Genomic DNA, 26,250 nt, shown 5'->3' with positions numbered 1-26,250 from the left:
TTACAATTTCAATAATATCAGTTTCATGTACTCCACTTAGAAACATAGAACTGTCTATGTGAACTGTTTAATTTACTGTCTAATTATGTTTTGCCGCTTTTAATGTTGATGTAAAGCACTTTGAATTACCTTGTGTTGAATTCTGCTACAGGACTGTCTCAGAAAATTAGAATATTGTGATAAAGTTCTTTATTTTCTGTAATGCAATTAAAAAAATAAAAATGTAATACATTCTGGATTCATTACAAATCAACTGAAATATTGCAAGCCTTTTATTATTTTAATATTGCTGATTATGGCTTACATTTTAAGATTAAGATTCCCAGAATATTCTGATTTTTTGAGATAGGATATTTGAGTTTTCTTGAGCTGTAAGCCATGATCAGCAATATTAAAATAATCAGAGGTGTCAAAAGTATTCACATTGATTACTCAGGTAGAAGTATAGATACTAGAGTTTAAAAATACTCCTGTAGAAGTTGAAGTATCAACTCAAGTTTTTTACTCAAGTAAAAGTATAAAACTACTGGTTTCAAAACTACTTAAAGTATAAAAGTAAAAGTAATGTAAGGGGAAAAAAAGCCATTAAGGACAAAAGCCATTGAAAAAGAATGCATCTTAGTATACTGCAAATATATTAAAGAAGCATATATGTGTACTATTGAGCATTAACATGTGTTTCAGAGAGCAGGAGATATGATGACTAGTTGCCTATAAGTATTGTAATGGTGCAAAAAGTCAAACTTCAGAGGCGTGTTATCATTTATCCTAACCTTTATTTGAATGTACATCCAAGTTTAGTTGCAGGAATCTGAGGGAACGGATGTAAGAACAAAACTGGACAAGAACATCTGAAACAACCACAACCAAATTCACTCTATCCGGATGGAGCAATTTAACTGGATAGTTTTTATTTAAAGGCCGAAATGAAATAGAGTAACAAGGCTGTTTTTAATATGTAAGGAGTAAAAAGTACAGATAATTGTGTGAAAATGTAAGGAGTAAAAGTAAAAAGTCGTCTGACTTACTTAAGTAAGGTAACAAAGTATTTGTACTTCGTTACTTGACACCTCTGAAAATAATAAAAGGCTTGCAATATTTCAGTTGATTTGTAATGAATCCAGAATGTATGCCATTTTTGTTTTTGTAATTGCATTACAGAAAATCACAATATTCTAATTTTCTGAGACAGTCCTGTACATACTGTAGATAAACTTGCCTTGCCTTTTATTTTGAAGGAGTCCCCCGGAAGCCCTGCCGCTCCGTCGCAGCAGCAGCTTTGACGCGGGTCGCTCATTTCCCCGCTCCATTCATTTCAAGGCTGATTTATGGTCCTGCGTTAAATCGACGCAGAACCCTAGCCGTAGGTTACGCGTCAACGTGCACCGTACGTTACGCGTCGCCGCGTAACCCTAACGCCGTAGGCTACGGCGTAAGCCCTACGTCGTTTTAACGCGGAACCATAAATCCGGCTTCACTCGCATCCGAGCAGCAAAGCCCTCCCCTCATATATTTTTTCTCTCCGCCTGGAAAGATGGCTGCTCCGGCGGTGGTGAGGAGCTCCGGGCCGCCGCTGTGCCCCAGCTTCGCGGAGGTGTGCTCGTTCCTGGAGCGGTTCGGCGCCGCGCTGGACCTGCCGGCGCTGACGCTGCCGCAGCTGGAGCGGTACCTGCGGGACACGGCGGCAGGTGAGGCTCGGCCCGGGGTCGTGGCGGGGCTCGGTGGTGGTGGAGTGGTGGGACGGAGAGCTGCGACACTTGAGCCCGAAGGAAAACAGGGGGGCCAAACGCTCCTTCATCCCCCCTTCATCATCACCATCACCACCATCATCATCATCATCATGATGGTCCTGTGTGTTTGCACTTATGAGACACTCTCCTTTACAGTGAAGCCTGAATGGGAGGGGGGGAGGGGGGATTTGATCTTTATTTATTTTCCTCTCTTATTTCAAGAAAAAAAAATTCCTGGTCAGAAAAAAAAACTGTTTTGGGTCAAGTTTGTGCAGGAACGTGCTAACATGGAGCTAACCCCCCCCCCCCCCCCCCCCCCCCCATTGGCTGCTCTGTGGGGTTAAAGTTTTCTTTTTGGGAGGGAAACGGCCACAGATTGGGGGATACAGCACCAGGCACCACGTTGATGGTGTTTTCCCTCTGCTCTGAGGTAGAGGGGGTCGGTGTTGTGGTAAAGTTGCTGAGGAGCCATGATGCTCCTGAACCGGTTAGCTCCGGAGTGTTTGTCAGGTGTAATTTTTCACCGGCCTCGGCTCACAAGCCAGCCCTATTGGGATGACACCGAGCCGAGCCGCCGCTGTTATGTACCAGCCAATGATCCATGATTGCAATTCCGCCCTCCCGTCGACCCAGGAGCGGTGATTGTAGCTGAAAAACACTTGGATGTTTATTTTCTCGTTGCAGGCAAGAGTTGCAATCAAATGTGCGCATGCGCGGTAGCTGGCTAACGATTTAGCTTCAAGGATTGGTTTAGTTTTAGTCAAAGCGGCTCTCAGAGACCCACAGTTAATTTAACAAGTCATTCTTTTATTGATAATAGACTTGTGTTTCTGTTTTTAGCGACCTTGCTTTGCCACTTGGCAATCTATATGTTTTAGCTCCGATAGCACATAGGTAGCCACCGGGATAAAAGTTTAACAGTACAGTTTATTTGTTTACGGTCGTTTAACTTTTCTATTTCTCTGAAAAGTTGTTAGACGATGTTAACTTCAGTTTTTTTGCCGATTGGAAATCAGAGTTTGTGTTCATAAGTCAAGAACATAGATCTCAGTTCGCTATACAAAGTAAGGATATAGAAATTTCCTGCTAATTGAAAGGTCCCCAAAGGCACCACATTAGACCACACATGGAGCTGTTTGGTCTTAATGTGTTTCTGTTTTCAAACCTATAAGACTCTCACTTTAGCTATCTTAGTTTCAAATGATGAGACCTTTGTTGTTATGACAGAATAGTAAAAAAGCCATAACAATTTAATACCAACAATAAGTCAGGTTTTTTAGCCTCACTGAAAAACCCAAGATCTGACAAATAGGTTGTGTATTTTAAATATATTTTCTTAATGTGTTTTTGTTTATTTATTTTCAGCACTGTAAGACTGTCGCTTTAGTTATCATAGTTACAAATGATGGCACCTTTGTTGTTATGACAGAATAATAAAAAAAAATCATAATTTAATTACAACAATAATCAAAAGGCAAACAAATTTTGCTGATTTTTTTTTTTCCAACTATATAATGGTCAGATTATTGTTTTTTAGCCTCACTTAAAAATCCAAGATCTCATAAATATGTTGTATATTTTAATATCATCTGCTCTTTGTTTATGACGGAGGGGATGCATCTTTACAAATGTGTCCATTTCAGAATCAGCTTTACTTGACAATGTGTTCAGTTTTTGGAGTTTGGTGTCCCTGCTGTAATACATCATATAGATCAGGGGTGTCCAAAGTCGGTCCTCGAGGGCCGGTGTCCTGCATGTTTTAGATGTGTCCCTTTTTTTATCAAACCGTGATACAAGGAGCTTGGTCATCAACATAACTATCCAGACTTTGATGACAAGGTGGTGACGACCATTAATTAGAATCAGGTGTGTTGATGCAGGGAGACAACTAAAACATGCAGGACCGACTGTGGACACCCCTGATATAGATGATTTGATATTGATACAAGTCACTCAGTAGATACCACATATGACATTGTAGTAACTGATAGTCAGTAATTTAATGTCTTTTAAAGAGTCATTGTAACTGTGGCAAAACGGGTCTTTTGTAGGAGTCTGTATTGGAGCAGATCTTTAAAACACTTCTGACCAAAGATGCTCTATTGGTGAAACACTATATTATAAAAAGGAGTCACTTTTATCCGTAATATTCTTCCTTTTATGGAGCAATCTTCTTTTCACACTCAGCTCTTGAGGGTCCAGAACAGCCCCATCCTTCTTGGTCTTTGTTCTTGTCTTTGGAGTCACTGGCTACCATAATGCTACCTCAACAGATGACTGCAGATGAAAATGGTCTCTCCACTACAAACCTGTTGAGAATATACATCTTACTGCATACTCTGAATGTCTTAAGCTTCCTTAAGAGACTGCTATGTTGCTTCTTGTAGACAGCCTCAGTGTTTTCCAGGTAAACACCAAGCTGTTTACAGTGTATTCCTCTACCATCTTCCACTATTCATGGTTCTTCTAAAATCAACAGTCATCTCCATTGTATTTTTCATTATTCATATGAAATTATTATCATGCATTCGGAGCAGACAGGGCTCTGACTTGTCTGAGGTGTATGTAGTGAACAGAAGTGATGGAAGTACAGTCCCCTGTGGTGCTCCTGTGCTGCTGACCGCCTAATCAGACACACAACCATTCAGTCTCACAAACCATGCTCTTTTTCTAAGGTAGTAAGTAGGGCTGTTCGATTTTGCCCAAAAATAAAATCTCGATTTTTTTTTTTCTCTCAAAATCTGATTTTCGATTACGATTACGATTATTTTGTGAATTGACAAAAGGCAAATAAATGATTTCAAATATGCTATTTTTTTATTGAACATTTGCCCCATTGGGCTTTAAGTGCAAACTTTGCTCTTATTAAATCAAAAATGAATGAATAAAGTGCAAAACTCTGTAAAATAAGTTGAAAAAAAGTTAAAAAAAATATAATAAAATATAAAGTTTTATCTCTGAAAAAAAATCAGCAAATCAGCACTTGCAAACATACAGTAAGTTATATTTCCAATTAAATAAAACAAGACATTTTCTAATTAAACTAAACTGGGTCTTTGCATGCTAAATAATAATGCAACCCATGAAGGAGGTAGAGGTGTGTAATGTCAGTCATTACATTTGCTGTTCACATTTGCAAGTTTTTTGCAAGGAACACGAGCCGGTCTACGGCATCTGGCTTGAGGGATGCCCGGTGGCATGTTACAACGCCCCCTCCTACACTAAAGAGCCTCTCCAATGGGGCACTTGTCGCAGGTATTGAGAGGTATTTCCATCAATCATTAATATGGTATCAATCATTAATATGGTATCAATCATTAATATGTGTGCAGACAAGGTAAAAAAAAAAAGTGAAAAATCGATTTTACGATTTTCACGTTTTAACATCGTTCTAATTACAAAATCGCGATTACGATTTAAAATCGATTAATCGAACATCCCTAGTAGTAAGTAACTCAGGTGTTTGTGAAGGCCTGTGTCTTCTGGACCAGACCTGGGCATTGTCACCCCAAATCAATATTACAACCAATTGAGCATTTGACTTCTATTATATGAGTCATTATTTTAGTTATTTTTGATGTTCCCCCCCCCTCATAGATAATTGATTAATAATTAAAAAAAAATAAAATAAAAATACTCGGGCCGCTGGGTGGCACAGTGGTTAAAGCAAGCGGCCCACACACTGAGGCTACAGTCCAGTCGCCAGTCGCTGGTTCGAGTCCCAGCCTTCTAAATTCTCTCTCTCTACCCCCTTCCTGTCTATACTCTGAATAAAGGCCACTAGAGCCACAAAAAATATCTTAAAATTAATAAATAAAATAAAGATACTCAGCTGGTAAAACCACGGTATTTTTCTTCATGTAAGTATATATTTTTGTGGTTTTAAAATAAGAGAAGGGAAACACATACTGATGAATTATAAAGGTTAATTAATCAGTTCTAACAATTGAAACTAAAGTAAACAATACTTGAACATTTCTTAGGAAGAAGTTTTTAATTTAAAAGGAATGTTAGCGAGCAAAACAAAAAGGAGAAAAAAAAAACCCTCAAAAATTCTTACTGCATATTTGAACAGCTTTAGCAAATGGCGACCCGCGTGTATAGTGCACTTCACAGTGAGTGAGGTGGTGAGTTAGGGCAAAGCTTTCCCCTGTTTTTGAGTCTTATATTGTTCATCTTTAGTAACTTGACTGTGATGCAAGTGTTGAAACAGACTATTGCAGTCAGTGAACCTTTGGTCACTGAAACTATTTTTCTGCGGTGTTTACATATCACTTATCTATGTCCAGTATCAGACAAATCGTGGCCAAATGAAGTATAATTATTATTTTTTGTTTTCAGCGAAAGCTGACGGGGTTGCTCAGGTGTGTCTGTGTTTGAGTCTTTCGTCGTGTTGCTTCCATGTCGTGGGCTGGACAATGTGGGGCTCACGTGATTACGTGGGTGACAGTACGTGCGTTAACACACACAAAGGGGAAAATGAATATTAGGAGGAAAAAAAAAAATGAAATAACTGACATGGACAATATTACTTTGGTTAAAGTTCAGAACGTTGGTTTTGATTCATTTTCAAATATTTGCCCAGAGTTTCTTACTTAGTTATGCAGGTTACCCATATTACTCTTAAGTATCATCACAAAAGTTTACTCAAGGGAAAGAAAAAATCACAAAAATGTCCCTTGTGACTGTCAGGCTGTTTTATTTTAAACAACTTTATTATAGTTCAGAATTTAATGTAAAAAGTAACCTAATTTGGCCGTGTTCTTTATGACCCTCAGCATTAATCTGAGTTTGGGATTGACACTATGAGTGGCTGTGGAAGTGGGGGAGGGATGTGGGGTCAGGGTCCTGCCTCGGTACAAGATGGAGCTGGAATCGAACCCACAACCTGCTCGTTGAAACACGACTGACTCCACCCACAACACCATGGCAACTCTTCTTTATTCATTCCCCAATGTCAAAGCAGGAATTCACTTTTATAGTCGATCAAGTTGGAACCTTCAATCGACTGCTTTTTATGTTAGAATGATGCTCTAAAAAAATATATATAATAGATTTTTTTTTTTCTGTTAAAGTTATTGTTTGGTTTGTTGATATTCCAGTGATTGCTTACGAAAAAAATGTATGAAATGGTGTAAAGTCATCAATGGGAAGCTTCAAGGTTGCTGCAATACAGAAAGTACATAAATGCTATAAATATATAGCAAATATCACAAAGTTCATAAATTTTTTTTAATAGATGTGCTTGACAAAATTTTTGGTTTGAGTATTTGAAACGTAACAAAACACATTTTTTTCGAATTATTATTATTAGTATTTTATTTTGGGTTCAAAGAACCTAATTTGAAAGTAATTTATTATTACAGGAGATAGATGAATTAAGTTTGAGAAAACAAAAGACAACTATATTTTGCTGTGGAATGTTACATGTTAGTGTCATTAAAAGTAAGCAGGATGAAAGTATTTTGTTACATATAACCTCTAATATTTACTTGTGCTTGCACTGTAACGGGGAACATCAGACGTTTGATCTCAATTATTAACATTAGACAACAAAAAAAGTTTGCTGAAAATTAAACATTTACCGGTGAGATCTAAACGAGGAAGTAGCTCAGCTTATACCGGTAAATGTGAGACTGCATCTTCCCAATGAGGCTGATTTTTTTTTTTTCTTTAAAAGATCCAGGTTTGACATAAAAACAGTTCAAGACCTGATTAATCTTGAATAAAAACAACAGTGGAACTGGCTTTACATATCAGGGGTTTTCAGTAAAATCAAGTGCTGATTGAAAATGAACAAAGAGCAATTACATTTCTGATAATCATATGTGTTTTTTCTAGTCCCTAAACCTCTCGTGGAGCTCCATGTGAAGCTGCTCAGAAAACTGGGGAAGTCTGTGACCACTGATCGCTGGGAAAAGTACCTGGCTAAGGTGAGGAGCTTTTGCTTGTTACCTTCAATTGTATTCGCCACACAGCTGTGGTCAGCCGAGCAGGAAGGCTGGAGTGTTAGTTAGTTAGTGGTAACTGGATTCAGATCCACCACCAAAGATACAAAATGAGTATTTTCTGCAGAAAACTTTGACCTTCATCCTTTTTGTGTCCTTTAGGTTTGCCAGGAGCTGAACAGTACATGGGCCTGGGAGCTGGAGCAGAAAGGTTACCAAGAGATGTCCATGGAGTGCAAGTCGAGCATCCTGAAAGTAATTTTTACCTCATTTAAACTGCGCTGAAACCTCTCCAGTCAGTTCAGCGACTACAATTACACCGACGTTCCTCTTCCTCCCTCACGTTTGTGTTCTCTGCCCTGCAGTATCTTTGCGAGTGCCAGTTTGATGAAAACCTGAAGTTCAAGATGGTGGTCAACGAGGAGGACCCGGAGAAGATGCGCCTGCACCCTGTCGGCCGGGACCGACAGGGCTTGATGTACTGGCTTCAGCTGGACCGGGAGCAGAACATCCGACTGTACACCGAGGAGCAGGACGATCTGGACGGCTCCACTTGGAAGTGCATCGTCAGGTAGTTCTAGTCTCATTATACAGGGAGAAACAGTTTTACAGGGTTTGTAAGTGTTCATGCCAGCTGCTTCTGAGATTCAGATTCAAATAGTATCTGATATTGCTCTGAACCCTTCACTTGTCATCAGCTCACTCTCTAATTGCTTAATAATCTAATCCAGGGGTGTCAAATGTGCGGCCCGAGAGAGGTTTTCAGGCGGCCCGCGAGAAGTTTCCAACGCAAAAAAACAAAATGTTAATTTACTAAAAAGGAAGGCATAAATAATTGCCGTGAATCGCAGCATATCCGATAATATATTTCTTCTACAAATCCATCGTTATTCCACAAATAGAGCAGTTTTCGACATTTTTTTAGTTTTCTAGAATGCATTTGCCGATTTTATTTCTTTGTAGACGGTCGTTTTATTTTTATTAACTGACTACTATTATATATTTTCACAGGAAAAATATCACTGCTAAAAAAGATGATAGAAGATATTTATTCTGAGAATTTCAGTTTTGAATACGAGGATAGCGACAAAGTAAAACAGTTAAAAGAGAAGTGCTGACTTTTTCAGCACACTCGCGTAAATATCCGCGCCAATCTTTAAAAATAAATACACTTAATTGTACTGGAAAAATCTCTAAATCACAAAGAAACACTCTCGGATGTAATAAGAAAGATTTTGCTTTTAATTAAATTTCCTATAAAAAAAGCTAAATATAAAAAAAAAACTTGTTTCTGTTTATCTTTGTAAAATTATATTAAAAGTATCTCACATAAGTTGAAAAAAACCAGAGAAATTTCAAGAAAAGATCCTGAAGAAATATATTTTACATAATTATAGTGTAAACAAAGTGCATATTTCCTTTTAAAATTAACTAAACTGATATTGGATTAGATTAAAATAGTAATAAAAAAAAAAAAGAAGAATTTTCCGCACAGTTTTTGTTATTTTGAGCGTGCGGCCCGCAAGAAAAAAATTGGTCAAATCCGGCCCGCCAAGCAAAATGAGTTTGACACCCCTGATCTAATCGATCTCTTGTCTTCTCAGGACTCGGAACGACTTGGCTGAGGCTCTGGACCTGCTGAAAACTCAGATTGAACCAAACCAGAACCAGGACCAGGACCAGAATCCAGCTGGATCCAGGAGCACCAGCCCTGTAGAGAAAGACACAGGTGGAACATAAACTTCTCTTGCTTGTGCATGTTGACAACACTTTAAATACATTTTATCAAGGAATGAAGGAGAAAGGTTAATCGAACCACAAATCTGATCAAAACGAAGAGTTAATTTGAATTTAAACAGTTGAATTTACTAAAATCTCACCTCACCTTCTACTTTTTCCTAGTTTTTGTTTGCTTGTTTACCAAAACGAGGTGTATCTTTGATAGATGAAAATTTTAATAGGCCAAGATGAATTATTTGAAAGAAGTTCGTTTGAACTTTTGGGTCTAAACTTTTGTGGTGTTTTGGACGTGTCTGGCAGGTGATGAAGCCGAACTCTCCAAAACTACAGAGGAACAAACTGACAGTACGAGCGTCGACCTTGTGAAGGAAAAGAAAACCATAAAACAAGGTATCAGAGTTTTCTCTTACACTTAAAGAAAAGCTCAGTGAATCAGAGCTGAACAGATATGTATCAATGCATTTAACATTTTTAAATCTGGGCTAAAAACCCACCTATTTAAAATGGTTTATAACACCCAGTAGTGTGATGAAACTTGTATCCTTTTAGATGTCGTATTTTATTGTTTTTGAATGTTTCCTATTTATCATCTTTTTTATTTATTACTTGTCCTAAAGCACTTTTGCAGACCGAAAGGCTGTTGTAAAGTGCTTTATAACTAAAGTACATTACATTAAGATCTGAGCAAGATCTCACTATCGGTGTGTGTCTGATAAACTACACGAGTGGATAAATCAGGTGATTCACAATCCAGATGTTGTGCTTGTTTGGTCGGTGTCATAAATTCCCAGAAAGCACTTCAGGCTTGGTATTTGGCCGGAGTGATGTAACCAGGTTTCTGAACGAGACGTGGGCCCAAGGTTCATGAGAAATGAAGCAGTAACATTTACAAGACAAAACATTTACAGGATTCACAGCCGGTGACTTAAAACAAGCACCAGCTACAGAGCTGTGTGGTTTGTGGTCTTTAAGTCGGTCTCAATCTCCGTCCCATGTGTGTCGCGGTTTACTGCGTCATTGCCTTTGTTTCATAATCAGTCCACGGTGCCAATTACAAGAAGAATAGATCTGACTTTTGTAAATGGTAAATCAGCGCGAGTGACTTGTGGACAAACATCCACCCCCAGTCTTATCCACTTTATTTTTTGTGATTATCGTTTTGGAACAATTTACAGTGCTTGTACACTGTCCTTTTCTGTTGTGCTGTTTTTTTTTCAGAGTGTAATTGTTGTTGTTTTGCTTTGCAGAGCTAAAACAGGTGGAAATGCAGCCGGTCGAGCAGGAAAACGACAAACCTGAGGTGAAGGAAGAGAAAACGAACCACAGCACGTCTGCCTTTGACAACCGCGTGAGCACGATCACCACCGTCAAACCGGAACCCAAGGACGCGGACGCCCTGAAGAACGCCGTGTCTGTCGTCATGGCGCCCACTGTGAATTTGAATAAAGTAAACCCGGAAGATGAAGCAGAGCGGGCGGTTGTCAGGAGCAACCAGCAGGCCAAGATACCCCTGAAGAAGCGGGACCTGAAGCTGGGGGGCAGCTTCCACAGCAACCACCTCAACAACAGCAACAGCAGGAGCATCATCGTCTGCAACCCCTCGGTGATCCAGAGCAAGGACGGCTGTGGCAGAGACGGGAAGATGCTCAACTCTCTAGCCCCCCCTGGTGGTCCGGCCGCTTCCCTGCCACCGCCTGCAGTCACGGTAACCAAGCTGGAGCTGCCCAATGGCAGAGCATCCGTCTTCCTGCCTCACAAAGAGGGTCAGAACGGTGTCATCGGCATTGTGGGTCAATCTGGGGTTGTTGGCCACGTGGGGGTCATCCGTAGCCCCCCCGAGCATCACAAAACACCTGGTGCCGAGCAGCAGGAGCAAAACGGGCCGAGTTCGGAGCTCTGCAGGGCTGTGAAGGAGGAAAAGGAAGTGAGCCGGCAGTCGGTTTTGGTGACAAAGGGACTCGGTGAGAAGGAGACGGCACCCGCCGCAGCCGCTCTCCCTCCCCAGGCCGGGACGGAGGCTCAGACGCCCAAACAGCCCCCGCTGCCCGCCATAAAACCCGAGGAGCTCCCGCTCCCAGACAGCACGGAGAGGAAAGACTGCGTCTCCTCGCCGTCTGAGCCGAAAACACAGACGGTGGAAGACCACCATGAAGAAACGGGAGAGGACGAGTGTGACAGAGTGAACAACACTGGGGACAGTTGTCAGCAGAAGGATGATCTGGAGGAGATAAAAAAAGAGGAGGTGGAGCAACATGTGGCAGAGACGGTCGACGAAAAGAAAGGAAGCACTTTAGGAAAAGTGGACACAAAATCGAGCAGCTCTACTTCACCCCCCAAAGTAGACAAAGAGGACCATCAGGGGGAAGGGGTCAACGGTAGGTTGTTGACCCAAGTGAGGGTGAAGGGGTCGGAGGAGAAGAAGGCGCCGCTGGAGGAAGCGTCCTCCGAGCTCCAGAAGGAAGGAATCAGGTTGAAGATCAAGATCCCCCCCCACCGGAGAAACAAACTAAGGGCGAAAGGAGGCAAGGAGGAGGACATAGGCAGGGAGCAAAAGGTGCAGGAGGAAGGGAGGCCGCTGAGGAGATCTGCCCGGATATGCAGGTACGAATACAATCACAATCACGACTGGGGGAGAACAATTAGAGAATTAACTGCTTTGATTCCGATGATAAATTCAACCCATCTAAACCTTTTTTCTTCAAGATCATCTGCTTTACCAACCTGCAGGCCAAGCTCGAAGGTGGCCGAGAGCCAGAGAAAGAAACTGCATGGAAAAAAGGCGGCACCTGTTACAGCCAGGGAAGAGGAGGAGGAGGAGGAGGAGGAGGAGGAGGAGGAAGAAGACGATGAAGAGGAGCAAAGTTCAGCTGCAGCGAAAGATAGAATAGCTGAACCTCTTGGGCTAATTAAGAAACCGAGGGTAACGCGTTTCTAAATTTGCATCCAGCAACAACTAACACCGTGTCAACACTGCATGCGACGCGAGCGAGCGTCAGCGACAAAATCAATTCCATTGCTTTATTTTATATTGGACTGTCCAAACTGAACGCGAGCGACGCAGCGTGATGCGGCGCGCCGTTTTGAGCTGAACATTTGTTGGACGCCCTGCTTCTATTTTCTTCCTGTCGCTCGCGTTGAAAGCCGGTTGAAAGCGCTGTAGGAAACAGTCATTTCAATACAAGAACCTCAAAGTGGCAGCTGCTGGAGGGAGATGGACAGGGAGCTGGAAGGTTCTGATAAGATAATAAGATATAATAATAAGATAATATATAATAATAGGATAATATTTCTTTCTGTCACTTTATTGAGATTTTTGTAGTGAAATGAGGAGGTATCATAGAGATAACTTCTCATTTCAACCGTTCCTCATCCATGACCGTTTCCTACTGCGCTTTCAACCGGCTTTCAATGCGAGCGGCAGGAAGAAAATAGAAGAACATTTAAATATCACAATATCAAGCTTGTTTTCTGTTTAGAAAGTACAAACGTAAGAAGATTACAAGTACTCACCCATCTTTTACTTGTCTCTTTACTATTTTAGGAGTTTCTTTCAGGAGCGCACGGGCGGGTAGTGCGGTGAATAAAGGCTGATTTATGTTTCCGCACATTTATGGTTCTGCGTAAAATCAACGGCGTAGCCTACGCCGTAGGGTCTGCGTTGGTGTAACGCGGAACCATAAATCAGCCTTTTTAAAAAGCGAGTTTCAGCTGTCAATCATAATAACGTGGGGGGTCCATAACGCGTTCAGTGTGGACAGAGAGCGTCCGATGCCACGCAGAGCGACGCGATAGTCGGACGCTCGCGTGCAGTTAGGACAGGCTGTAATGATTACTTTATTTTTTTGTCCATTGGTTTTGTGGCTGACACTTTTATTTTTTCACTTTAGGGGAAACGAAGGCACAAACGCCATCGATGGTCAAATATACGCACAAAGAGACGCAAAGTCAATGAGGAGGAAGAGTTGGAGGACAGGGGTCAGAAACGAGGAGTGGAGAAGGGGGAAGAAGGGAGCGGCTCGGAGGACGAGTCATGTAAATCCGAGGAGATTCCCACTGAGGACGCCTGCTTTCACTGCGGCCTGCCCAACCACCCTGAACTGGCGAGTGTTTATTTTTCTACACAAATGCTTTTATTCTGGCGGTAAAGTGGAATTGAGGGAGAAATGTTGCCAACGAAAACCACATTTATACGGTTGTTCAATCAAACTGCAAACCCTCCAAATGGATGCCTCGCCGTCTCACTGGGGCACACAGACGCACTCAATGAAAGAATAATCTCCAAAACTTTAATGGCACCTTTCTCCTGAGCGATTGCTTGAAAGATCTCTGATAGGGAACGACTCGCGAGATCAACCGTCTCAGACACTTATTAGTAGTAGTAGTATTTTTTTTTTATTCAACAATATATTTATTGGCTTTTTTCATTAAATATATAGAACAGACATCCATAAAAACCCTCCCTCCCCAATAACACAACATTCTCAGTCAAAATGTCAAATAAAGAATACAATTATGTACATATACACATACACATACACACAAGCCTGCATATACATACATGCATACACATTTGCACATATACTCATATATACATATACATGGGGAAATTAAATTGAAGAAATAAATAACGGAAGAAATAAATGAGTAAATACAAATTAAAAAAAATTAAAAATAAATGAATAAAAAAATTAAAAGTAAAAATAAAATATATTTAAATTGAATAAATCGTAATTATCAGTCATCATTCTGTTTATCTCTTACAACCAAGTTATTATTTGCACCTGAGTTACCTTAGCTGGAGTGCACTTTCACAAGCAAAACCAGACTGAGAATAAAAGTACAATTACAATTATCCAATCACAAGCATCCTACATCCTCACGTAACTCATAAATTGTAAGAAAGGCGTCCACATCTCATAAAAACTCTTGACTTTACCTCTTACTATGCAAGTAAGTTTTTCCAATGCCAAATTGTTAGACATCTCCTTAATCCATTAATTAGAATTAGGTCCCACAATATCCTTCCATTTCAATGCAATTATGTGTTTTGCCTGTAACAAGCAGAAAGTCGTAGTAGTATTAATTAAACTGCAGAAGCATATCCTTAGATAACCCAAACCTTTTTTAGATCCATGCCCCTGAAAGTGCATCTTTGAAATGTATTACAATGTAAATTTCAGTGTTGTCAATACGTCGCTCAAGAAAATGTGGAAGGAAGCGGCATAAATTCCCAAAGTGATTATTATTTGTACTGAAAAAGTCCCAGTTGATGTCAAACAGGCGGAAATGTCGAATGAATATTACATGGCACATATTATTCTTACTATTAGTAACAGGAACGATCAGCTTCTTCAGGAGAATAAGGAGCAGTGCAGGAAATCCTCAGTGTCCTGATATCTACCATCAGAAATCCCATCATGCTCTGAGAGAAAAGAAACACCTCTTCTGCTGTATTTGGGATGGAAAACTTCAGACATTTTTAATAGATCCTGAAAATCTATGAAGCCAAATCAAGGCCAAAAGTTTTGCTAATTTGAAAATAAAATTTGAACCTGAAAATTCAAGTTTTGATCATGAACTTATTTTTTCACAGTTTAAATTTTTTTTTTCCAGTATCAGATCTTTTTTTCAGTTTCAGATCTTTTTTTTTTCAGTTTTACATCTTTTTTTTTTCAGTTTCACATCTTTTTTTCCAAACTCCTACGCCAGATCGGGGCCAAAAGTCTGAAACTGAAAAAAAAATTTGAAACTGAAAAAAAAAAAGATGTGAAACTGAAAATAAAGATGTGAAACTGAAAATAAAGATGTGAAACTGAAAAAAAAAGATCTGAAACTGAAATAAAAAGATCTGAAACTGAAATAAAAAGATCTGAAACTGAAAAAAAGATCTGATACTGAAAAAAAAAAATTTAAACTGTAAAAAAATTAGTTCATGATCAAAACTTGAATTTTCAGGTTCAAATTTTATTTTCAAATTAGCAAAACTTTTGGCCTTGATTTGGCTCCATAAAAATCTCAATACAAAATTCAGAATTAAACATCAGTGTGTGCTGGATTCTGGGTCAGCGGCTGAACCCCTTCTAGCAGACATATGTCTATGGCTACAGCAGCACCATGGGTTGGGGTTGGGGTTAGTAGCCTGGGGTATCTGCCAAGCTGGTCAGGGGTTCATCCTGCTGCAGGATAATGACCCAAAACATATATCCAAGCTTGGCCAGATCTAAAAAAAGGACGAGATGGTGAGCTGCAAAACATGAAGTGGGTTGCTCAGACTTGAACCCCATCAAGCTGGTTGGTGTATTTATGGAAACTTCTTCAGCAGAGTTGGGAAATAAATCAGCTGTTATCTCTGCCAAAGCTGGTTACTTTGATTAGTCAAAAGTTTGGAATATATTTTGGTTTATACATTGATGCCATTATTCCCTTTTTTTAAAAAAAAATAATCAATTGTTTATGCCCTAGGCTTCCTTTTCAGAGTACAGTGGATAGATTTCAATAACAAACTGGAAAAACTGGGGTGTTTATAAAACCTTTGACCAGCAGTGAATGTCAGAAAAAGTGCAACGTAGCCAAGACCTGCTGACACATTTATTCACTCTAAACCCGGTTGTGAAAAAGAGCTTTCATGCACATTTGCTGAGATGGATCATTAAAAGAATTTGCCTCAAACTGTCTTCACAGCTGGAAGGAAATCCAAGCGTCCGTGTGATTTTCACTGCGTCTGTATGTCTGTGTTTGGTACTTCCACAGATCCTGCTGTGCGACTCGTGTGACAGCGGATACCACACCGCCTGTCTGCGGCCGCCGCTCATGCTCATCCCCGACGGAGAGTGGTTCTGTCCACCGTGCCAACATGTGAGCTGTTAGAACGCCTTCTGAAGTCCTCATTCGTTTCAAATTAAAACTAAGTTTGTGTTTATGTCAACACAAGATTTATCTCAGCACCTTTCAGTGTGATGCCAGCGCCTCCGCGCAGCTATTAATGACAGATTTGTGGTTCACTCTTTTCAGAAACTGCTTTGCGAGAAACTGGAGGAGCAGCTGCTGAATCTGGACAGCGCTCTGAAGAAAAGGGACAGAGCGGAGAGGAGGTAAATACAAGAATAAATATGATCAGCCTTTGCTTTAAAGAGATGCAATAAGAACATTAAAGAAAATGTGTTCGTGTCTGTGCAGGAGGGAGAGGTTAGTGTACGTGGGGATCAGTGTGGAGAACATCATTCCTGTGAGTAATTATTTATATTTATTCTTGGTTTTGTGCATACTGCTACATAATAATAGAGCTTAAAGAAATGTTTTGTAAATTTTAAACATGTTTTCTTGGAGCAAAACATCATTCATTGCTAATTATTAGAATAAATAAGAAGTTTATGGTTAATCAATATGAAAAAAAGTAAAGCAAGCTATCTTTTTATTTTGAAGGAAATTTGAGCCTTTATTATACCGTTAAATATTCTCTTTGATTTATTTTATTCTAAAGGAGGGAGACGAGGAAGAGGAGGAAGAGAAGTCTGCAAAGAAGAAAGATTCCAAAAAGAGCAAAAATCTGGGGCGGAGATCAACCAGGACGAGGAAGCACATCAGCTACAGGTGAGCAACCTGATTCATCCCATTGTTTATGTTTATTTTCAAACCTGGAGGTCGTCTGTGCTCCACACAGGTTTAGAAACTGTGTTAACTTTGGTCCGTTTTGTATTTTTCAGAGTTTTGTCGTAAAGATATGTTCTTATTTGATCTGTCATCCACCCGCAGGCGTAGCTCAGGTGTGCAGCATTAGCGTCCAGAGCGCCGGCGTCGCTGAAGCAGCATTTAAAGCTGGAAAATTAAGCACCGTAACGTGTCCCATCCAAACTTCTTGTGAGATTTGGTGGAGTTTCAGCCTTTTATTAGACAGATGTCCATCAGATTGGGTTTCCCCGCTTCCCCGTCACACACTCGGGATGTCTAAACATACACAACTGGAACTTTAACCATAAGATCAGATGAAACCAGATTATGAGCAGATTATTGTTGGAGCCTGTTTGAGCTGAAGTTACTTGATGGGGATTTATTTACAGTAACGGGATCATCAAGTTCTCCAAAGCAGCTCACTGAAGCCCTATGAGCTTACAACTGTGTTTTAAACCCGACCTGATGGACATATTTATCTATCATATTTAAGAGTATGTCGATGTGTCATTGATCAGTAGCAGCTCTGGTTCACTGAGCGGACTCCGACCACGGAGTGGTCTGAACACCATCAGCCACATGAGCTGCAAGCAGAGAAGGGAAATGTTGCTTTGGATATATTTATAGGTTTTTTTCACCACGACGAATAAATTGATCACAACTTGGAATATGGACCTAAAAAACACAAGACATCAAGAAAAGACTAAGTTATTTGACTTTTTCATATATTTTATTTTACTTTTTGTTTCGCTTTTTTGGTTTGGGAGAAAAAATGGAAACGGTTTATCTAATTTTCATTGAGGTTTTGCAAGCAAGTGTTTTTTATTGTGCTTTTTTTTCAATACAATAAATGAGCTATGTGATGTAATAAAACTTTATTTTCTAGGTACATTCACACAACTTTATTACAACCAAACGTTTTATGGAGTCTTATTTTCATGTATAAGTCCCGTAATGGATTATTGAGTCTCTTACAGCCAAATGTTATTTAAAATATGAGGGAAAATAAATGTCACATGTCCTGATTTAGGTTTGATGACTTTGATGACGCGATTGATGAGGCCATAGAGGAGGACATTGGTGACATCTGTGCAGGTGAGTGAACCGTTTTGATGACAGATTTCAGTTTAAATGAGTGGTTAAAGCAAGCGGTGCATGTGCTGAGGCTACAAACCTGCAGCAGTCGCAGGTTTGAATCCCGGACGGTGGCCCTTTGCTGTATGTCTTCCCCATTTTCTCTCTCTACTTCTTTCCTGTTTACACTTCAAATAAAGGCCACTACAGCCACAAAATCTTTTTTAAAAATGTGTTAGAGGTCTATTAGTAGCTACTAGTTTCACTACATGACTGACTGTGGCCCAATGTCATTTAAACTGATGCAGAAGCAGAGAGGGGTCAAGACATCACCTCCGCCCCGCCAGGAGACGGGAAAGGGAGCCAGCGGCCAATCAGAAGCCAGTCTCGTTCTGCCAGGAACAGGAAGAAGCGGAGATTGAACGACCTGGAGAGCGACAGCACGGCGGCGGAGAGCGAAGACGAGTTTATGCTCAGTAACAGGTGATTTTTCTGCCTGAGTGTCTCTTCCTCCTCATCTCTTTTCCATCCGTCTCATCCTTTGTCCTGATCTTCCCCTCACAGCTCAGAGGATGAGGAGTTTGGTGCGTCAGGGGCGGATGATTACGAGGATGAAGACGACGAGGGGGACGCGGGCAGCGACGTGGGCCGCTCGGACCGGGGGAACCGCCCCAGACGGATGATGAGAGGCGCGGTGAAACACAAACCCCGGAGGACACAACGCAGGGGCCGGAAACGACAGCGGAGATGTTCCACCGAGGAAGAGGATGGCGACAGCGAGGAAGAGATGGGTGAGTGCTTTGGTCACAACACCTCTGGTCTTTAAAGTCCTGCAACGTCTGCCAGAACTTCATATGACCAGGGGTGAAAGTAAGCCGGTACGATCCGGTACTCCGTACCACCAAAAGATTCTGTGCCGGTACGCAGTACCGGGGGAAAAAACACAATTGCTGACAACAATCTTCACATACTCGAACCCTCCATCTTTCACACCAAAGACGACGACGCTGACCGCTCAGCCATGACTCAGCTCCACCATTTTAGACTGACTGAGCGAGGAGAGATGAACGTAGCGATATAATCTAACTGAGTCCCGACCTGTTTTTTCATAATTTTTAAAAATTTGTACAATATAAATATTAGTTAAAACCCCACTATTTGTGCTTTTGTGAATAGTATATTCCAGTCTTTACTTCCTAAACACACACACTGCATGGAAGGGAGCGTTTGATTTATTGTTCACGTAACGTTACTTTTTATTTTTTCACGACCAAACCACCAAACCTTTATCTATGTCATTTGCACCGACGGGCAATGACAAAAAATAAATGATTCCACCAAAATTCCAGAGATTTTTGTGGTTGTCTGACACATTACCAGCATATTTCAAATATGCTGGTAAATAATCACACGCCAAATAATCACAAATATGATATTTGTGATTGGTTTTCATTCCTCGTTTCAGGAAAAAAAGAAAAAGGCGTCAAAAATGTTGAGTGAACTTTTTTTTTAATGTTTTTTTTATGTGTTTATGTGTTTTAAGTGTTTTGCTTTGATGAAAAAAATGCTTAAGAAGTTATTTTCCATTTTGAGACATTTTACTCATCTTTTACTCTTTTTTTCATTTATGTGCCCAATGTTCTGAAAATTCAAAGACAGAGACTTGTCAACTGTTCAGCTGCTGATGAATTTAACTGTAAATGTATTCTAATTTGAAACAAAACAAATTATGATTTTTGAAAGTTTTGTTAACATTTACAAATTATTCTGTGACAATCCTTGGTCCGGACTGGCCTTTATTTACACCATTTAAATAAATCATTTGCAATAGGCCTACACAGTGTTGTGTTTCTAATTTCTACACCGTACAGGCGTTTAAAAAATTGAATGTGTGAGTTGCTCGTGACGTAGTGGGTTAAGCAGCTCATATACTGAGGCTACAGTCCTCCTGCAGCGGTCGCAGGTTCGAATCCCAGCCTGCGCACCTTTGCTGCATGTCATCCCCATTCTCTCTCTACCCCTTCCTGTCTGTACACTTTGAATAAAGGGCCACTAGAGCCCAAAAAAATCTTTGAAAAAAAAAAAAAAAAAAATTGAATGTGTGTTCAGGGATGAAAGAAGCTGGTGGTGGGAGGAGAACAAGCCATGAAGGTTGGGGTCGTAGTACCAGCAAGAACTTTAATCTACTTTCACCCCTGAATATCACAACATGTCTTTTTAGACGTAGCTTTCTTATATTTTTTTTTTTTTTTTTTTTTTTTTTTTTTTTCTTTTTTTTTTATTAACAAACAGTGCAAACGATGACAAAAGACAGCATCAGTATGTGTGTGTGTATGTGTGTGTGTGTGTGTGCATGCGTGCCGTGTTTGAGTGTAAATAAGGTGATGAAAATAGGTACATAAATTGAGAATATTGATTCGAAAGTGAACAAATAAACAATTTTCATATAGAGTGGTGTAGCATGATATCATATAAATATAGCAATATCCTAATATAACATAATTTGTATAAAATATTATAACATATAACCAAATTATATCACCATACTATTATATATTACAATATAATACTATAGTTTAACATGCCAAGAGATTTCATAACTTAAATATAATAATATGAAACAATATATCATGATAATGCCAGTAATAATTATTAGAGTTAGAATTGGTCATTTATGTTTTGCAATGAGGGGTGAGGTCAGACCGGGGTGTCAGGGAAGCGAGCAGGAGGCCCCCACCAGACTTCAGTTGCCCGACCGGGAGCCCCAGCAGGAGCTTTCTTATAGATATATATTCTATAGCAGCACCCGTGTCCAACTGGACTCTCAGCAGTCTGACCAGCACTGATCCAGCTGGACCTCCTATCTGATTTTGTGCTTGTGTTTCTCTCTCAGATGTAAGTCGCCCTGAATAAAAGAGTCTGCTAGATGACAGTAGTAGTAGTAACAGATTAAGAAGTGTGTTTTGGGACGGGCTGGTCCTGGAGGATGCTCTGTGCTTTCCTGAGGCAGCAGGGACCGCCATGTTCCCCCGGGGAAGGAGGTTGCCACGGCGACAGCTCCCTGGAGCGCTCTCCTGTCTGACACCAGGCAGCATCGGTAGAGGGAGGGTAGCAGTCTCTCTGTGTGGGGGGGGTCCTTTCTCAGTATCCTCAAAAACAATCTCTGCTGGGCCTTTTTGATGATGGTTCTGGTGTTGACGCGCCCGCTCAGGTCGCCCTCAATGTGCACTCCCAGGAACAGCAACACCCTTTCCACACAACAGCCAGCAAAGTTATCAAGCGGTTGCTGTGAGGAGGGTGAGGAGGGTGTGAGTAGGGAGCTCTGAGCTCACACGGCCCTGAAGGGACCTGGTGCTGATGCTGATGTCTGAGGAGACGTGGCGCCCTACTCCCCCCCTCTGGGAACCATTCGTCTTAAATCCAGCGGCAGACGGAGTCTGACGTTCTCAGATCACGCAGTTTTGACACCAGTCTGGGCGGATAGGCAAGGCAAGTTTATTTGTATAGCACAATTCAAAACAAGGTAATTCAAAGTGCTTTACATCAGGGGTTCTTAACCTTTCTGACCTTGGGGCCCAATTTCTTCAGTACAGAGTGGCCCGGGGCCCATTAAATATTAACACTTTATAGCAGGGGTATTCAACTAAAACTTTAAGAGCGAAGGTCCAGAACATATATATATATATACACATACATACATACACATATATATATATATATATATATATATATATATATATATATATATATATATATATTCAAGTAGCCTCATAGTTGTATCAACATCTGCCTGTTATATTAAAAAAAGTACATAATTGCCACTTAAGATGTGTAACTTGAATTACACATATTTTTTTCTCTTAAAAATAAAATACATTTTATTTTATTCTTCAAATGCTATCTTATTTTATTTCTCTACCAGCAGTTTGAATTTCCCCTTTTCTTTGTTAATTGTCTCAACACATTTTTATAATAAATGAATATAAACATTGGTGAGCCTGGAACGATATTTAGTTTTAATTATGTTCATTGTGGAGAAGCTGCTTCACAGCTGTATCTGGACCCAAACATGGGCAGGATGTTTTAAGATGGTCAGTTTATTTTCTGTGACTTCAGTTCAGACTTGAGTGGACACACAAGCATACAAGTGTGCATATTTAAAAATAGAGCGGGAACAAAACTTAGTTTGATTGTACTTTATTCAAAATATTACATTAATCAGTTGTCAGAGGACTCAGCGCGTCAGGTTTCATCCGAGCCTGATCAGCTGAGACGGGCAGGAGCCCCGCGCTGCAGCCGATCCGATGCTTTTGAGAAAGCCCAAACAACAGTCCAGTCCAGCAGACACGTCAGCCCACGCATCTACATGTACAATCCTTCAGCAGTAAACGACGGAGCCCGCAAGCCCGAGCGGCACCGACCGCCCTGGCCGCGGGGACGCGTCGGGATAAATTATCACGCCGCGCTCGCTCTGGGCGCAGACCCAAGTAATCGATCCGTGATCCTGGCGGATCTAAACCTACCGGTACTCTGTGCAAAATGAATGATTTACTCTGTAAATACACACCATTTTTTGCGGCCCAAGTGTGGGCCGCGGCCCTATGGTTAAGAATCACTGCTTTACATCAACATTAAAAGCAGCAAGACACAATTAAACAGTAAATAACAAATACAATTACCGTAAATAAAATGATAAGAAAAGAGGTAAAATACAAAAAATCACAAGTTGTTAAAAAGTAAGGGCAGTAAAGTACAGCAGGTAAGTATTTAATTTAAGGGTACGCTTCAGGAGTTTGCATGTTCTCCTTAGGTAGCTAATGTGAGCTACCCTCACAAAAACATGCAACAGTCCTGGGCTATACTGCCCCCTCTGGCCAACCGGGGCGCCAGATGGGGTGGGGAGGATCCGGCCGGAATAACGTGATCCTTCCACGCGCTACGTTCGGCCGGAGAAACCCCATCCTGTCTGGTGAAAAGATGCGGCCTGCTCACTCCTCAGGTTAAGGAGGAGACCTGAGCTCAGTGCAGGGCCCTCCCGGGGTTGGTAGAGGATGGCAATGCACAGAACTGTTAGGTAGGAGCACTGGGTGATAAATGGGGAAAAAAAATCAGGGATAAAATATATATATATATATATATATATATATATATAAAAAAAAAGAGTATGCTTCAGTAAACAGTAATGTTTTTAGCCCTGATTTAAAGGATCTACAGTTGGAGCAGACCTCAGGTCTAGAGGAAGTTTGTTCCACCGGTGAGGAGCAGAATAACTGAACGCTGCCTCACCTTGCTTGGTTCTGGTTCTTGGGACACACAACAAACCAGATCCAGATGAACCTCAGGGGTCTGGGAGCTTCATAGGAACTAACAGATCAACCATGTATTTTGGTCCAAGACCATTAAGTGCTTTGTAGAGCAGCAGTAAGATTTTAAACTCTATCCTTTGACTCACTGGAAGCCAGTGCAGTGATTTCATGACCGGTGTAATGTGGTCCAGTTTCCTGGTGTTTGTAAGGACTCTGGTGGCAGTGTTCTGGATCAGCTGCAGCTGCCTGATAGATTTCTTGTTAAGGCCTGTAAAGATGCCATTACAGTAATCCAACCTACTGAAAATGAATGCATGAATACGTTTTTCCATGTCTTGTTTAGACAGAAACCCCTTAATTCTAGCAATGTTTTTTAGGTGGTAATAGGCAGATTTAGTGATAAACTTTAGATGGCTGTTGAAGTTCAGATCTGAGTCAATAATTACACCAAGATTTCTGGATAGCTTTGAATCTGACCGGGGTGTGTGGTGGGGGTGTGTGATGCGTGTCCTGGACAACCAATCAGTGCTCTCTCTCTCTCTCTCTCTCTGATGTTCCACGCAGACTCGGATCAGTACAGCGACATGAGTGACAGCGACGATGACAAAAAGAGGCGGGGCCTGAGGCGGGGCATGAACCAGCAGGTCAACTACCGGGAGACGTCCGAGTCCTCCGACAACTCCAAGTCCTCCGCCAAGAAGGATAAAGTGAAACACCACAGGAAACCACACAAGGAGCACCTGTCGAGCGACTACAGCGACGGTCAGTGGTAGGGCTGGGGATCCATTCAAATGTCAAGAATCGATTCGATTCCAATTCTTAAGATTCAGAATCGATTATCACGATTTGATCCGATTCGATATTGATTTGGCTTAGTGTTATTTTAAATGTTTTTTGAGCTGTTGCCTGAATTATATGACTGTAAAATAACTAGTGAAATAATAATTTCACAATAATTATTGTGAAATAACTAAGAAATAAATAACTCAAACGGGCCTTTCAATATCCATTTAAAGTGCAAGAAAAAAAGAAATAAATTGCAACAGTTCATGCAGTAAACAAATCATTTTAGTTTATCTAATTTATTCTGTCACCACGCACACATATTGTCATGAAGCACCAGGCATTTTTCAGAAGTGTCATGACAAACTGTGTGTCCGACTACTGGGATTAAAGTTCACCTGGCGAAAATGTTGAGGAAAAACAAAAAAATCGATCTTTAGACATAAGAATCGATTTTTAGGAATTAATATGAGAATCGATTTAGAGTCAGAAAATCGATTTTTTTCAACACAGGCCTAGTCAGTGGCTCCTCGTCCGCGTCTAAGCAGGATGTGAATCGAGCGGCGAACCGGCGGCGTGATCTGAGCTTCAAATAACCCGACTCTGTTTTTTTTCTCGTTGCAGTGGTGCCTTCCTCCAGAGAGTCTGAGGAGGACGATTACGAGGACGACGACGACGACGACCAGAGGAGGAGAGTGAAGAAGAGGAGAAGAGATGTGGAGGAGCTCCGGAGGAGGAGGAGGTCGGGAGAGAAGCGGAGGAGTAAAGAGGACTACGAAGGTAAAAGAGAGAAGCGGCTGAGGAGGAGACGGCTCGAGAGGGAGGTGGACAAAGACAAGCGGAGGAGGCTGACGAGGACGCGCGGGGAGGACGAGGAGGATCTGGAGAAGATGGGCCGGGGGAAGAGGAGAGAGATCCTCTCGGAGCAGCGGCGCAAGCGGCTGGCGCAGATGCTGAAGAAGCGACGGCCGTCCGACGAGGAGGACGAGGACGAGTCGGAGGACTCCGAGGAGTCGGACTCGTCGTCAGAGGAAGACCGGCCCATCCGCAAAAGACTCAACCGAATCGACTCGGATGATGAAGAGGACGAGGAGGAGGAGGAGGAGGAAGAAGACGTAAAACAGAAAATAACGACCAAAAAGTCCTCGGCGGCGGACAGAACGGCCGACGACAGGAACGACAGCGACGCTCAGGAAAAGGAGCGGGGCCGCAGCCCGTCTCCGCCACACGGACACCAGCCCTCCAGAGGCCCGGCCAGGCTCCGGGCCGGGAGTCCTGCCGGACCCAGGGACAGTTCAAGCTCGGGGAGGCACAACGGGCCCTCGCTCCCCGGCGGAGAGGCGGAGGACGAGGACGAGGGCCAGGCGGACTCTGTAAACTCTGTCCAGAACAGTCCGCAGTCGTGATGGCTGTGTGGCCGCGAACAACGCTCGCCTCTTTGTTTCGGTTTTCTCTCACCAACAGACCGCCTGTCAAACTGGATACCCCCCCCCCCATGGCAAGCCGGTTTAATTTTTAACAGCTAGACTGGATATGTGTAGCAGATATCCGCAATTCAATTCTTCCTAGTCAAAAAGAGCATTTCAGTTATCTACAATTGCATTCTTCCTGTCCACAATTGTCATTCTGCCTGGGACAAATGACGTCACTTTTGCCAGTCATGTGTGTGGGGTTTCTAATTAGAGATATCGACAATTCAGTTGCAGATATCTGCAATGTGAATTACGGATATCTGCAACTGAATTACGACTAGTTGTAATTCCGGTTTCAGATATCTACAATTTAGTTCTGACGGACATAATTCCAGTTCAAGATATCTTTAATTCCCCTCAATTCAAGATATCTACATCGTCCTTTTTAGATGTCTTAAATTAAGTTTTGACTAGTCCAGGGGTCGGCAACCCGCGGCTTTAGAGCCGCCCTAGCGGCTCCTGGAGTTTTTTCAAAAATGTTTGACCTTTTTTTCCTTTCTTTCTTCTTTTCCCTTCTTTTCTTTTTTTT

At 41.4% G+C, this 26,250-nt stretch overlaps 1 protein-coding gene across 2 annotated transcripts; it reads left to right on the top strand.

The window, feature by feature from the left end:
- Window positions 1-1,530: 1,530 nt before the first annotated feature.
- Window positions 1,531-26,234, top strand: rsf1a (remodeling and spacing factor 1a). Of its 2 annotated transcripts, none has more exons than XM_061718832.1 (18): window positions 1,531-1,688; window positions 7,572-7,663; window positions 7,841-7,933; window positions 8,044-8,249; window positions 9,283-9,407; window positions 9,719-9,808; window positions 10,666-12,019; window positions 12,146-12,338; window positions 13,306-13,518; window positions 16,169-16,273; window positions 16,430-16,509; window positions 16,595-16,643; window positions 16,899-17,008; window positions 18,117-18,181; window positions 18,469-18,643; window positions 18,725-18,951; window positions 24,031-24,228; window positions 24,874-26,234. In XM_061718832.1, exons 1-18 carry the CDS (start codon window positions 1,535-1,537, stop codon window positions 25,653-25,655), a joined length of 4,311 nt encoding a protein of 1,436 aa, XP_061574816.1. In that variant the 5' UTR covers window positions 1,531-1,534; the 3' UTR covers window positions 25,656-26,234. The 2 variants fall into 2 exon arrangements, with proteins under 2 accessions (XP_061574816.1, XP_061574815.1); XM_061718831.1 differs by having other exon boundaries at window positions 12,122-12,338.
- The last annotated feature ends 16 nt before the right edge of the window (window positions 26,235-26,250 follow it).

This window comes from Cololabis saira, chromosome 4 (genome assembly GCF_033807715.1).
Source record: "Cololabis saira isolate AMF1-May2022 chromosome 4, fColSai1.1, whole genome shotgun sequence".
Taxonomy (NCBI): Eukaryota; Metazoa; Chordata; class Actinopteri; order Beloniformes; family Belonidae; genus Cololabis; species Cololabis saira.
The sequence above is the reverse complement of the archived record's forward strand: the minus strand, read 5'-3'. Positions and strand labels throughout refer to the sequence as shown.